At 44.5% G+C, this 14,708-nt stretch overlaps 1 protein-coding gene across 3 annotated transcripts in view; it reads right to left on the bottom strand.

The window, feature by feature from the left end:
* LOC127367146 (teashirt homolog 1) overlaps positions 1-14,708 on the bottom strand; it is a 197,509-nt gene that overhangs the window by 19,401 nt on the left and 163,400 nt on the right. For 2 of the 3 annotated variants that reach the window (XM_051406735.1, XM_051406733.1), the window contains exon 2: positions 13,946-14,509. The exons of the other annotated variant lie outside the window; for it this stretch is intronic. In XM_051406735.1, the coding sequence (XP_051262695.1) occupies positions 13,946-13,985 (40 nt within the window). In that variant the 5' untranslated portion in view covers positions 13,986-14,509. The remainder of the gene's footprint in view (positions 1-13,945; positions 14,510-14,708) is intronic. 3 annotated transcript variants of the gene reach the window in all.

Raw genomic sequence — 14,708 nt, 5'->3', positions numbered from 1 at the left:
TTCTCGCCACCTCGTGCTGCCCCGAGTCGGATTTTTAATAATTAAACAGAGCATTTCACCCAAAGTTTTTCAGCTGTTCTTCAGGCTGTCTGATCTGCCAGGACCTGGCTGGATTCTGCACCAACTGCTAAAAGTAGAAATATACTCTGTTTAGTCTGGTATTAGAAAGCAAAAGTAAGCGAGCGAACACAGTTTTCAAAGACACATGCTTGCAAGATGTATTGAATTCTCTGGTATGTCTTCAAAAAAAATGTCCCTCTACATCTAGTTCTAACTAATATGTAATACTGGTAGCCGCCAAGACCTTGCTGTGTTAACTTCAAGTCATAAACCTTTATTTATTCACTGTGATAAAATATGGCTACTAAATGGTAACAGTGGTCAGGAATTATATGACTTCTTGAGATGTGGTTTCCCAATAAATTCATGTCGATTTTACTCGATCTCTCTCTCATTAACCTTTGGACAAAAAATACTTGCACTTGCTCAAAAGAAAAACGTGACAAAACAAGACGTCGCTCAGTGTTAGAGAAACGTGGCAACAAGATGGCCTTCCTCACTAAAACTAAACATAGGGTAAAGAGGCAGATTATAGTGTTAAATCTCTGGCCTCTCTTAAAGTCTAATCTGGCCATGGTGGAGGAAGGGACGGGTTCCCAGGTGAGATAGTTTATTGATTCTAGAAGTGGCTGGGATGGAGTTAACCCTAGCAGGGGCTGATGTTGGGGGTGGATGAGGGACTGGGATGAAAGGTGAGCCGATGATGGATGAGAGGAAGCTGGAAATGGAGTGCATGCGGTGGGGTAAGACGTTAACACAAAAAGTTGTAGATAGGCATGCCATGACTGGACTGACACAGCTCGCTATTGTAACTGACACATCAGTTACAACAGGCGCTCCTATGTACAAGCTGTTCTGCAACGTAATGCGTTCTTAAACGGGCCCCGAGCGTTCAGTGCCGTGACCCCGCAGACCTCCGACTGGGGCCCGACCAGCCGGGAAAGCTGTAATCTCTCTGTCAAACAACTCTTCAGTAGCAGGTATGGAGAGTGTGTGCGTGTGTGCATATAAATGTTTCCAGGCCACTAGGAGATAAAATGAATAAAAAATGACAGCAAAGTGAGTAAAGAATGGTATGGGAGAGTGCTAACAGCTATGCTCTAACAAGTCTACAATAATAGCAATCAGAAAAATAAAGGCCGTCTTTAACCAGATTAGCAGCAGCAAGACAAACAACCTCTCGCCCTGGAGCTGCATAACACACACGCACACACATGCACACATTTCAATTCACTAATCCAAGTAGCAAGGTAAAGTTGTTGCATTAAATATCTTCTGGAATCAAAACTTTAAGACTTAAGTGTCATTAATATCATTACTGGGTGATACTTTTATGAATGACTATGAACAAATTCTTTGCATGTTGTTGAACTGTTAGCTCGAAGGGTTTTGAATGCTCTCTTAATGCGATTTATTCTTTCAGATTTTCTTCAAAGTTGGACTGACTTTGGCGTCGAGGTGTGGCAAGTGCCTGTTCTCAGTGGGGCATACACAAACACACACACACGTTCACTCTCACAGACACACACACACATAGCGTCTGTGTGTGAGTACAGGGAAGACAGAAAACATTACAGGGCCCTTTTTTTGGCACCAGGCAAAGTGAGTAGGGAGGGTGGAGGTGGTCGGGTGGGGTGGGGGGGGGGGCAGAGAGGAGAGAAAACGAGGAGGAGAGTGAACGGCGGGGGCGGGCTGAGGGAGTAGAGATGAGGGAGGGAGGGAGGGAGGGAAGGGGGGAGGGAGGGAGGGTTGAGCGTTGGAATGAACTCTCTCAGGCTTTGTGGTGCACGTTTCCCAAGGCCCCCGCCTGGCCCCTTTGATAAATGACACATGTCATTCTGTCAGCTTGTGACACTGCAGCTGGGAGGCCCTGTGATGTATGGCTCTGCTGAAAAAGGAAATCAACTTTTTTCCCTTCTCTCTCTCTCTCTCTTCCCCCACCGGTTTCTGTCTCCCTCTCTCTTCCCTTCTTTCTCCCTCCCTCCTTCCCTCGGCCCAGCCTGAGTGCATGGCCTTTTTATATGAGGATTTAGGTTTCCTCTGGTCCAGTAAGTCCTCACCCCCCCTCCCCTCCTCGCCTTTACAGCGATAGACAGGCATGCATGCAGCCAGGTTGCGGCTGGTTTGCTCTCCCGCACACACACTCGCAGTGACGCAGCTATTATGAACGTGTACAAAGCTGTAACCCGAGGAAAAGGGGGCAACGCCACATCGGAGGTAGATCCAGGATTTATGGCTAAAAGCCGAGGAAGTAAACAAAGTACACACTTTTTAGTAGGCAAAGGGGAGGGGGGCAGGTGGAAGGGGGGAGGAGATTCCGGTTGGGCAGGATGGCTGGTGTCTCCCACTGGGTCATCTGTCATCCATGTGTCTGACTGGAGGACGAGCACACACAGCTCTGGAAACATCGCAAATACACACACACTCCCACAGGAACTGGGATGAACTAAGAAAAGTATGCCACACACACACACACACACACACACACACACACACACTCTTACGCGGGCACATACAGTATAGAGCAGATAAATATTCACACTCGAAAAGAGATTTCAGCGCAAATACCCGCACTATCAATCTTCAAACGATGGGGTAAAAAATGAAAACAAAGACGCGATGAGATTTTATTTCACAGGACAAATGAGTCCAGCCAATGAGCTGCTCCCATAAGGCCTGCCCTAACCCTCCCTTCCTGGCAGATTAGCCTATCACGGCATCCCATTGACCTCTCCACTCCATGCGCCGCCCACGCAATGGGTGAGCCAGCATAAAGAAGTCCAATCTCTCTCTTTCCCTTTTTTTCCTCTGCATACACACTTTCTTACTCTCTCTCTCTCTCTCTAATCATATCCTGGTTCTTTCACTTCCTCACTCTACCCCCTCCCTCTCTCTATCTCTCTCCTTCTTTACACCCCTCCTCCCTCTCGTTTCTCTCTCAACGGCTGACCTGTTATCAGCGCTCTGGAGATTTAACAAAAAAAACAAAAAAAACAGCCGAGCGTGAGTCAGGCGTGACGGAGGGACGTTTCCCAGTGTCGCCTCTCAATCTTCATGTGATCTCTCTCACACACACACACACACACACACACACACACACACACACACACACACACACACACACACACACACACACACACACACTATTCACCCACCACTACAAGACAAACACATTGATTTGGAATCAAGCAAATGTCCAAATATCACTGACGCAGTCCAGGTTTAGTAAAATCATGACGAGGTGATGGATGTGTTGGTATGAAATCACAGGAATGAGAAACAGGATTCAGGCCATTCAGTGGGGCTGCATACACACTAATGAGTAAGAGTTCACTATGTGTTGCTATGGGGACCAGGGCTACTTTGACTAAAGGAGAGCAAAAGAGCGAGAGACACAGAAAGACACAGGGAGAAGAAAAGAAGAAAACAGCATGAAAAGGAAGGAGAAGTTGGTGAGGATCCAAGAGACAAAGGAGGGGGTAAAAAGAGCAGGGTCAGACATATTAATACATTTGTTTACCAACATTTATTATTTATTAAAGGATGACCCATAGGTCTAATATGATCGATATATTTAATTCACTACATGTTTTTCTAAGGTGAGCTCTTTTAACTGCATTTAATAGTAATGCACCAGCATTTTGATTGGATTAAATAACAAGGCAACAATATTTTTAGTTTTATTATTATTATCAATGCTATTATTATTGTTGGCTTATTGGCTTAGAGCATTTTAGTATCATGTTATTCTGTTTGATAGGGAAAATATTTGGAATTTTTGGTGGCATGAAAATTATTCAAATTAGTACCATGCAGAATTATAAATATCAGCTATCTGCACCTTCCAGCAGGGAAACATTGATACCGGCTGTAAAAGGCTTGTATGTGTTTGAACCTAATGTCAGCTGAGGAAGACAGAAACTGAGCCAGAGAGCAAAAGAGAGAAAACCAAAACACGAGAAGAAGTGCAGCAGTCGTCCGGACTGCGGCCACCCGGGGGTCACGACCTGCCTACGACCCCTTCAGATGTGCACTCTGGGTAGAGGGGGGTGGTGGGCGCGCAGGAGAGGAGGGAGGGGGGGAGTTGGGAAAACAAGGCATCATTAGGGCTGAGTGATGAGTGGTGGTCGTGTCTGACGACTGCAGGGTAGAGCTCCGCCAGAGGACCGACACTGCATTTATAAATGCCAGAAGGCCTTCACAATGCCGTCAACAGCACCAGTGCAACAACTGTGTTTATATGTGTTTGTGTGTGTGTGTGTGTGTGTGTGTGTGTGTGTGTGTGTGGTTAGAGGAGGGGGGTTGAACCACCACTGGTATGAGCCCCCCTGTTAACAAGCTGCCTCTGTGACCCACAGGATATTGCTATACACATGTAGACAACAAACACATTGAAAATACACAGCGCCACTGCCACTGGAAGAGCATTCCTACCTCTAATGTCCATCTACATGAATAGTGTAGTCACTGTAGCCATTTTGTTTTTGTTTAGTCTCCTTTTTGCCCAAAGTTTGGTTTGAGCGGTTGGATTTTCTCTTTTAATCACAGCTGGAGGAGAGGAAGAGGGAGGCATGAGGAAATGAAGGAAGTGATATGACAAGAGGGGCAGTGTGTGGAGGCAGGATCCTGGGAGTGTGTTGTTGTATGTGTGTATGTGAGAAGGCAGCAGTGTTGGACTCCCAAGGTCAGCCGATAAACACCACATTCACAAGTCAAGAGCGGAGGAAGGTGGAGAACCTGCAACCTCCCGTTTTTCCACCAATTCCTCCAATCCTAACCGAGCATTCGCCTCAATTAATCACTGGAATTGTTACACCATGGTAATACCAAAAACAATCTCCATGATCACACGCACAAACAAAATTTCAAATTGCTATCATCCATCTCACCTGCCCCCGTTAAAGGCACAAGGAGGGGGGGGGTGGGGGCAGCGGTGGCTGGGTGAACCGTTCATTGGCCTCCCTCTCCGTTCTAAAGGCTTGGCCAGTGAGATGATGGTGAAAAATTAACGGCAGGCAGCCAAACAAGTAAAGGCGCCAGGGTGAGGGGATCAATGTGCGGCAGCCGCGGCGGGAGCAGCTATGTAAAACACTTGCCTTAAGTCAGCCGCATCCGGTTAATATTTAATCCCTCCATCCATCTCCACAAAGAGCATTTCCCTTTTAGCTTTAGCTGCCGTTTACTTTGATTACACACAACCGTTTGGGGTGGATGGGGTGGTGGATTGGGGGGGGTAAAGCAGGAATGATAAGAGAGCATGGTGGGTGATTTGCATGGGGATGGAAAATATTCTCAGGTTTGATAATCGCTCGGAGCAGTCTAGTGCCAGTGTGAGACAGAAGAGAGGAGGTAGGCCTGGAGAAAGAATTAAATAAAAAGAGAAAGAGGGAGAGAGGTTGAGGCATACAAAAAAAATAGGTGATGCAGAATGAAGCTCCGCAAAACAAACTGAATTTCACTCCGAGGGGTTGCCTTATTTAAAACAAGAGATATGCAAATAAAGCAGGAGTAGCGAAATAACACTGATATTATCTTCCTCGGTTATTTTCTGTGGCAAATGATTTCTAGGGAGGAAATCCAAAACTGTAACTCCCAAGTGAACATGCAAATCCATCTGTGTATTCCTGGGGAGCCTTCTGCGCTCACTCTCATGTTGCTTTTTCGCGTTGCTGTTTTTGCTTCCTCCTTCTACCGATTGAAGCTTCTCATGTTTATTCTGCGCCGGCACTGAAAACTGCATTTATTACAGAAGCCAAGTAATAACTACAGCGTGTCAACAGCGTGGCACACGAACATATAATAACTTTGAAATTCATACAACATATGTGCATGTAAGGGTAAAATATATGGTGTATAATTAGAAATAAAGGTATGTAACACTAAACTTCACGTTTCCCTCGTTATTAGTCATACACACACTTTGGCCAACTCAATCCTTGTCTCATACACATAATGCTTTTTATATTACAGTTTAACAATTAAAGGGAAATTAAACTGCATGCCACCGCAATGATTTAAACCCCTAAAAATTGAGAAAATATGGCAAATGGAGAACACACATGCTTCGATTTCCCTTTTTTCGCTGTAAAGCCAGAAGCCTCCGACCCAAAAATGTGTTTGTCAGCCAGCGGGTTTACTGGAAGGGAGCCTTCGAGATGGGCAATGGCAACTGTTCATTTTCTCACTCATTGACCTCAACTCCCCACTTTACAATGTGGAATAAAAGCGGCCCTGTGATAGCCAACAGGGTGAGCAGCATAGGATCAAGGGAACCAGGATCTAGGTTAGTCTGCAGCTGCTGCTTTGCAAAAGGTGAACACAACCACGCACTCCGAACAAATGCATCCAGACACAAACCTGCGAGGCAATAAAGGGGCTTTTTAACCTTTCATATTGCAGAGCCTGATCTAAATCTTTATAACTAAGGGTTATTTTAAAAGCAGAAAGAATCTAATGGGAAAGATCTCATACCGGTTTAATCACCGTTTTTCAATGCATTCATCATCTCATCTTTCTGGAAATGCTTCGTTACCTAATAACAGAGCGAGATACAAACAGTAGATCACAGTTTGAACAGCTACAAATGGACAAAACTGGACACCATCCACCCCCCACCCATCCACCTACAGACACATCACCATGATCACTAATACGCCGAGCTATTGACCGGCGAGCATCTGCCGCTGGCTGCCGTTTCAAAGGGGGAAGAGAACCGGGGCTGCAGGGCCTGTGACAACACTGACAAGGGTAAAGTGTTATTTTGCTCGCACGCCGACAGCTGGACAAGGGGTGGGAGGGTTGGAGGGGGTTGTTGTAGGGATGGAGGGACGTGCGTGTGAGTCGGGAGGGGCATTCGGCCGGCCGGGCAGTAATTCTTAATTGACACCTGTCAGGATAATGGCGGCAGTCACAGCTGTTGCGGGAGAATTTGTCCATCGTCCCGTTCATCTGTCAGCTCTAATACCCGTCCTAAAAGCTGCCCCCCACCCTCCAACACCATCCCACCACCCCTCACCTTGCCATCCATCCAACCAACATGGACCCCGACCCAGTGACGCCACGTTTTTTGATGCTGCTGCTGGACTAAACATCGATGCCCACTGACAATGTCGAACATCCATTTTTCCCACCACCCTCGATTCCATTCAATTACTGGAATGAAAGTACAAATAATGCCAAACCACTTTTGTTATGTTGCTCTATGCACTCAAAAACATGTTGAAATGACAAAGTATTTGGAAAAGCAGCGCCAAAAAAATCAAGAATGCACAGTTAAAGTCTTTCACTCCTTCCCTCATTTGTTTCCCTTTTCACATCCCCGACGATCTCCACCTAACTTTGTCTGATGAGGTACAACTGACAGACAAGGAAAAAAAGGAGCACAGTTTAAAAAAGAAAAAAAATGTTTTCATCCCCGTTTTTCACCCCGCAACACCCCCCTCTACCACCAGCACTTCTCTCTCTTTTCTCTTCGCTTTTGAGTGGCAAAAACCGAGTATTTATCCAGGAAAGAGGGTGATGTGAGATGAGAAACATGCTGGAGAGGGGAAAAGAGCAAGAAATAAAGGGAGAGGGAGTGCCGAGAAATGAGAGGAGAGATGAGAGATACGTGAAAGAGACGGAGAGAGAGAGAGAGAGGTAGAGAGACATAGAAGAAGAAGAGACGGAGGAGAGGGAGGAGTACGCAGGGGTTGGGTGTCCCTGGATAGGGCTTTTGCTCTTCTGTAGTGGGCCCATCTCGTTTGTCTTGTTTGTTTGTTGGCATCAAAGAGCTGCCTCTCACTCCCCCTGCTAACTGATGTAATGAGTGGGTAAGCTACATGTTTTTTTTTTTTTTTTTCCTGCGCTGAGGAATTCAAATACTTATTAGACAAAATATTCTGTAATTGCTCATCTTTTATTGATAGAAGTAACATGTTAAATTTGGCTCTAGCAGACTTTCCCATAGCCTCTCGAGAAGGCACTGCACTGATCAAGAGAGCAAATTTACCCTCTGCAAATGTAATACTTTACTTAAGAAAATTTGAGATGTCAATTTTTGTGCCTTAAATGTTGCACGACTACCTCTCTTGAAAGCTTCCCCTCTTATCTTCCTCATGTCTCAAATAATGTGCCAGAGAAAAAAAAAAACTTAACACAACATACGAACAATTTTCATTAATGAGCTCAAAAGCCTTACATGCCCACTGTGGAGCCTTAACAAAATGTAATTACTCAGCACAACACAAATATTACATAGTAATTAAGCACACTTAACAAAGAGATGATAAGAGCAACAGCACGCCAGTTATCAAAGCTTTGCGTCCAATCTGAATCTGAAGTTTAAAAAAGCGAGTTTGTTATGCTGCTGCAACATTGAAAAATGAGAACAAAAATTCTTTATTTGGGGGGAAATTGTTTTTCTATGGCAGTCAGGAGTAAGACTGCTTGTCAGCCCAGTCCCAGAGGGCTGCTTTCTATCTGTTTCAGACTTGATTTTCTCAGACTAGGATTTTTTTCTTTTTTGGATCCCATGACTTGCTGCTGTTTTTATGTGCTGCAAGGCAGGCAACAAAGCACATCTGGCTGCTTTAATGATATGATTTCCCATCATACTAAGCCACCTCCATTATGACCTCCCACAGAGACATGCTGGCTGCACTTAAGCGTTAGGTGTAGGGTGTGTGTGTGTGTGTGTGTGTGTGTGTGTGTGTGTGTGTGTGTGTGTGTGTGTGTGTGTCTGTCAGTCAGTCTGACTGTCTGTGTTTATGGCTGACGGTGTGTGTGTGTCTAAAGTGCAGCAAGGGTAACACACTGCTAGTGATGGCAGCAGCGTGCCCTGAGGGCAGCTTTTGTTGAGAATGCCCCCGAAAGACTCAGAAAGAAAGAGAAAGAGACGAGGAGGGGTATTACTGCTATGGTGTAAAATATCCTTATCAATGTGAACAGGAAAAGCTTAACACATGCAGCTTAAACCTTGCTAATACTTTCCATTTGATTATATTAGTTATTCACTGATTATCAATACAAAAAAACTTTCATGGTGATATTGAAACGGTTTTTGGAATGGGAATTTTTCTGTGCAACTCCTGTGCAAAAGAATTGCATTTGCAAGGATAATAAACATAACTAATGCATGTAACTAAGAAACTAATACAACACATACACACACAAACAGACACACACACTAACACAGGGGCACTTGTGGTGACTCGAGGCATTAGAAGAGCGAGCTGAGCATGTTTGACCTTTGACTGCCTCAAATCCCAGATGTAAATTTAACTAATAGTTTCGGAGGGTTGTGCAGGAGCAAAAGTGGCTATCGACGAGGTCGATCGATGCCACCTGCTAACGACACCACCGCTCCAATTAGCGTAACCTCTAGCCGAGTCCGACCGCCAAACACACACACGCTAAAGGGAAGGCCCAGGAAACATACAGCACAACTGAAGGGGGAAATAAAACTGGCTGCTGTGGATCAATATGTGTTCCTGCTCTGTCTGATATCCCTCGTTTTGATCGGGAATAGTGAACAGATATGACAGTCAGACGTGAGAAATACGTCAAGCTGCTGTTAGAGGTTGTTTTCGTGGTCCTGTGGGGGGCATAGAGAGGGGATCTAAAGGCAGGCTCTGCTAAAGAGGATGACTAACGTGGCGTGGTTACGCTACACTCGTTCAAGTTATTCATTCCAGGAAAACTAACACCGGTCAGTGCTAAGCTACAAACACACACACGCTCTCTTCGCCTCTGTCTCTCTCCCCCTCTCTCGTTCACACACGCACACACACACAAACATACACACTCTGTTTTCACTGAATTCTAACATAAACTTCTCATTTCTCAGAAGCCGTGGAGCCTTTAAGGCATCGGAAGTTATGAGCCGCTCCAACTTTCAGGCCAAAGACACTAGTCCCTTTGCTCAAAGTCAACTTTTCATCAAAACAAGACTGTTCTAATTCTCAGGAAGGAGGGTGGTGTTCAAAATCCGGCAACATTAAAAGTGAAAAATAAAAAAACACACACCTAGAGGCTGCACACGGCTGTACTCCTCAGGACGCCGGTGTAGACAGAAGGGTAGGGGGGCACATAAATCTCAGCATGCTGATTATTTCGAGGGGAGAATATCACATAACAGCATCGTCAAGTTAGAGCACAAAGGTCGCTGTGTAATCTTAGCTACCCCGGGCATGCAAAATCATTAATCCCTGGGCACTGTGATTCTCCTGCTCGGAATAAACTGCAGGCCTTCAGCAAGGCAGCTACACGGCACTGAGTTGGGAGGACGTTCAGCCAAAGTAGACGGTGTTATGATGTGGTGGTGATTTACTAGCAGGGCCGCAACACATGCAAAAGTGTAAAAACTTCAACTGAACGTCTGTATTTTAAAAAACAGTTCCCGGGATTGCTTTGGAGTGCCGATATATCAAGTGGTTAGAACAGGCCTGAGCCGTGTCATTAATATAAAAATAAATAAATCTCTTGCAACAGTTGGAAAGTGTCTGCCCTCGCATTCCAAACAAAAGAGGAAACTTTACGAAAATGCACTGCTACCTCGACACAAAAATTAAGCTCTGCAATTGTTGGGATTGAAAAGGACAACAAAGGAACGAGACGGGAGAAAAAAAAGAACAGAGGGGAAGGTTGCGATGTGCTGTGGCTGGCCTGGCTTGCTTATTACAAGGTTATAAGGGTGGTGGTGGTGGGGGCGGTGGGGGCTTACTGAGGTCATTAACTGGCATTGTCTCCTGACGTGATTAGTCAGGTAGCAAAGTCCATTTGTCACCTGCACAGGCAAATTGAGTTGGTGCTGCACTAGAGGCTATGGGGACTGTATAATATCAACTTGATTACATCAAGGCAGCTGCGGACTTGACACCTTACTGAATTTGTCAGCATTAATCGTTAGGGCCTGTCACAAATCCATCAGCTCCACAGATAATTAGGGCTCTCTCTAATGAAGCCAACGGGAAGCAACCTTACACCCCCCCCACCCTTATACGCGCACACACACTCACACTCTCACACACACACACACACACACACACACACACACAGTCTATCTTATAATTAACCATCGTGCTCCACAGAAATAAGAGCGACTATCTTATCTGCTCTTCCTCCTCATCTTCCTCCTCTAAGACTGTCTAAGCCTGCCTTGGATGAAAGACGGCGTCACTCCTTCCTGACTTTTAATTGTTCCTGTCTTCTTCACCTGTGTAAGTGTAATAACACATACACAGGAACATTTTTACACATTTTCTGATGCAGGTTTTCAAGGTTTCTTTCCATCTTAGCTTTACCTATAAGGATTTCTAAACATAGATTCTGAAAACTATATTAAGATTTTTTTTCAGTGTCATGAGAGCTACAGTTTTATCTGGCAATTTTCTGTGGATTTTGCTATACACACACACACACACACACACACAAAGAAACAAACTTCAAAATATTACTATAGGAAATCATCTTGGAAATTATTGTTTGAGAAAAAAATTAATGATATGTGAACACCTAAATTGTCTTTATGTAACTGTAAGATCTGCCTTAAAAATTCCTTAACAATTTAAGAAAATATAATAAATAGGCATAATAAAGATTCCAAAAATTCAGCTTTTGCTACAAGACCATTAAAGTGATTTATTTATAAGCTGACTACAATATAGAAAAATGTACTGTAAAATTTGTACAAGTGATTTTAAAACTCTACAATTCTGACTTTCGCCATGTCTGATGTTGTGGATATTTTATGCAGGATTTGGCCTTGAAACACTAAAATAAACATCACATAACAAATAATATTCTCCAAAAAAAGGTGAAATGTGAGAAGAAAAAAAAAGAAACCTGTCGAGACAAGTCTGCTATTGTTGTTTTAATTGTCTGAGCTCTGATTTCCAGGCACGGTCCCACCATGAGCAATTTCCTCTCTGAGCAGCAGCACAGAGAGAAAGCCACAGGTCAGTACCAGCTCCCAGTGGAGCATCAGGCTAGCCTAGTGTGTGTGTGTGTGTGTGTGTGTGTGTGTCTGTGTGTGTGTGTGTATGTGTGTGTGTAAGTTATTTGTTGCTACTGGGAGCATGGAGTGGAGGGCGTTATCTCTGACCGACTGTCATGTTCATGGAAGAATGGAAAGCATCCCGTCTGCCAAGCTGTGATTGACCATTACAACCCATGATGCGCATGGCACTCAGTGGACAGTGTAATGGATCAATGGTGTGTGTGTGTGTTTTGTGTGTGTGTGTGTGTGTGTGTGTGTGTGTGTGTGTGTGTGTGTGGTGAGAGAAAGGAGGGGAGGGAGGGGTCACAGCGATGTCATGTTTTCATGCCTCCATCTACATGCAGAAACTAAACGGGAGTCACTCTGCTCCCACCATGGCCGACCTTTTCCAGTAGGCTATTTTGCCAGAACAACAACCAAAACTCTCTCTCTCTCTCTCTCTCTTCTCTCACACACACATACACACACACTCAGAAAAGTCAAGTGAGGCTCAATATCTAAATCTGAATCCTTTCTTCATAGTGTGGGCCAGAAATCATGTGTAAAACTGCTCTGCCAGGAAGGCAAGGCAGAAGGAAAGAAGTCGACAGCGAGCACCGGTTGAATGTTCTCCATCCTACACTCCTTCTCATCCTCCTCCTCATTCTCATCACCACCATCATCACCACCAGCTCCCCGCTTTAAATGATAAAACCTGCTGAGTTCAAAGTCTTCGTCGGCTGGCCCTCCTGTTCGACCCGCTTTGCACCTCATATTTCAAAATCTCTTTAAAATTCTGTAACTGTCTTTTGTTCACTCCAGTTGTTAATGCCTAACTTCAAAGGCTCGGCCTCATTAGCACAGAGGTAGAAACCCCTGTCACTCATTTACATTTGTTTAAAGGCTGCAGGGAGACGAGAGGAAAAAAAGGGGGAGTCCAAATCCAAACCACTAGAAGTCAACCTTGTCGGTCCTCTGCCAAGACCTGGTTTTATCAGTTGGTCACATTGCAAATATAATACTACCCTCCAGCAGTGGATATTGATTTCATTACTGGACTGATTCTTACTGTGAATGTGGGGTGAATTTGGATGCGAACGCGCAAAAAAAAAAAAAAAAACACTCAACATTTATCTGTGTGAAGAAAAGGCATATGAGGGGAATCAAACACCTGATTAAAAAGGAGTGTTTGGACTGAGTTTCCCTCTGATCTATTCAACATACACACCGTCCTTTCATCTGCTTTTAGCGCCTACCCTTAAAATAAAATTAGGTGATTTTCTACCATAATTCTCAACTTTTTTTTTGCTTTTCAGTTCCTGGTTGAGACAACAGGAGGGTTGTTGTGTGTGAGTGGCTAAACATACCAAAGGCATGCCTGTCTTCATGGAAGGATTTATTGATGTTTATCAGGGATGAATAGATCAAAGACTGCCACATGACAGGCGATCAATCACGCATCAAATCAAGGATGGCAATCCTCTAATAAAATAGAAAGAAAGGAAAAACCGGCTCTCACCAGTTTTCTCCCCCTTCTTTCCCAGTCAATTATTCATCATTACTCACTCTTGAACCTCAAAAGCTCCCTTTTATCCCCCATAACATGCCATTTAGTTTATCTCACCATTCTTAAGAGAACTTTCCTGGCAAAGGAGGATAAAAAAAAATCTCAAAGTGGCATTGCGCAGACATGTGCGTCATTTGCGCAATTAGACACATTTTAAACACAACTGTGGGTCAGGGGTTGAACTGCGCGCTGTGTTAATAACACAACAAATGTAATTTAAAACAGAGTTGTAAAATAAATCTCAGCATGCAGCACAAGTAACGAATGTGATGTGGAAGGAGATATTCTCATTTGGTACTTGTAAATAAAAACTAGTTGGCTACTGGGATGGGAAATGGTCGTTATAGAGGGGCGGGTTATACCTGCTGATCGCCGCGGCTCTTGCTGCTTTCTCCTCGGCATAGTGACCGTCACTCTCCACGGTGCTTCTCATGCAGGTATTACAAACAAATCAAGTCTCTCAGTTTTGGAAAATCATCCCGTTTTTCGGGGGAAGGGGTTCTGATCTCGGAGCTGAAAATGTCTTCTTTTCAAACTGGCTGCTCTTTTTTGGACTTGATTTCTGGATCGGCTTTGACAATAAGCACAGAAACTACGAAGGGATTCGGCCAGCTCCTGACACCTTCATGTCCATCAACGATCATCTTCCTTCATGTCTCTCATGGCAGGGTAAAAAAAAAGAAGCAGCAGCAAGAAAAGCACCTTGAAACCCAAGTTTTCAGTTCACTCCCCCTGGAAAAAAAATCCCCCTAATCTCCAGTGCTGTTTGGAGGGGGACGGTACTTTGCTGCGCCTTTTACGCACACCAAGACTAAAAAATAAATAAACTCTGGCGGTAACCAAACAAATAAGTCCCGTGTGAGCGCACTGCACAGCTCTGATAAGTAATGTATCCTTGCGTTTCCTTCTCTTCTTTTGCCAGAGACCTGAAACAGAGAAAGGGGAGAGGAGAAAATAGACAGACAGGCATTAGATGGGTTAATGTCAGTCCCGTCACCACCACGCCACCTCAGCCCGGATCCAGCCTCACCAGTCCGGCGGAGACTTTTTCCTCCCTCCCCTCCTTCCCTCCTGCTCTCCCATTGAAAAAAATAAATGGGACGATCAGGCTTTCTCTCTTACTTA

The sequence above is a fragment of the Dicentrarchus labrax genome, unplaced genomic scaffold (assembly GCF_905237075.1).
Source record: "Dicentrarchus labrax unplaced genomic scaffold, dlabrax2021, whole genome shotgun sequence".
Taxonomy (NCBI): domain Eukaryota; kingdom Metazoa; phylum Chordata; class Actinopteri; family Moronidae; genus Dicentrarchus; species Dicentrarchus labrax.
The sequence above is the reverse complement of the archived record's forward strand: the minus strand, read 5'-3'. Positions and strand labels throughout refer to the sequence as shown.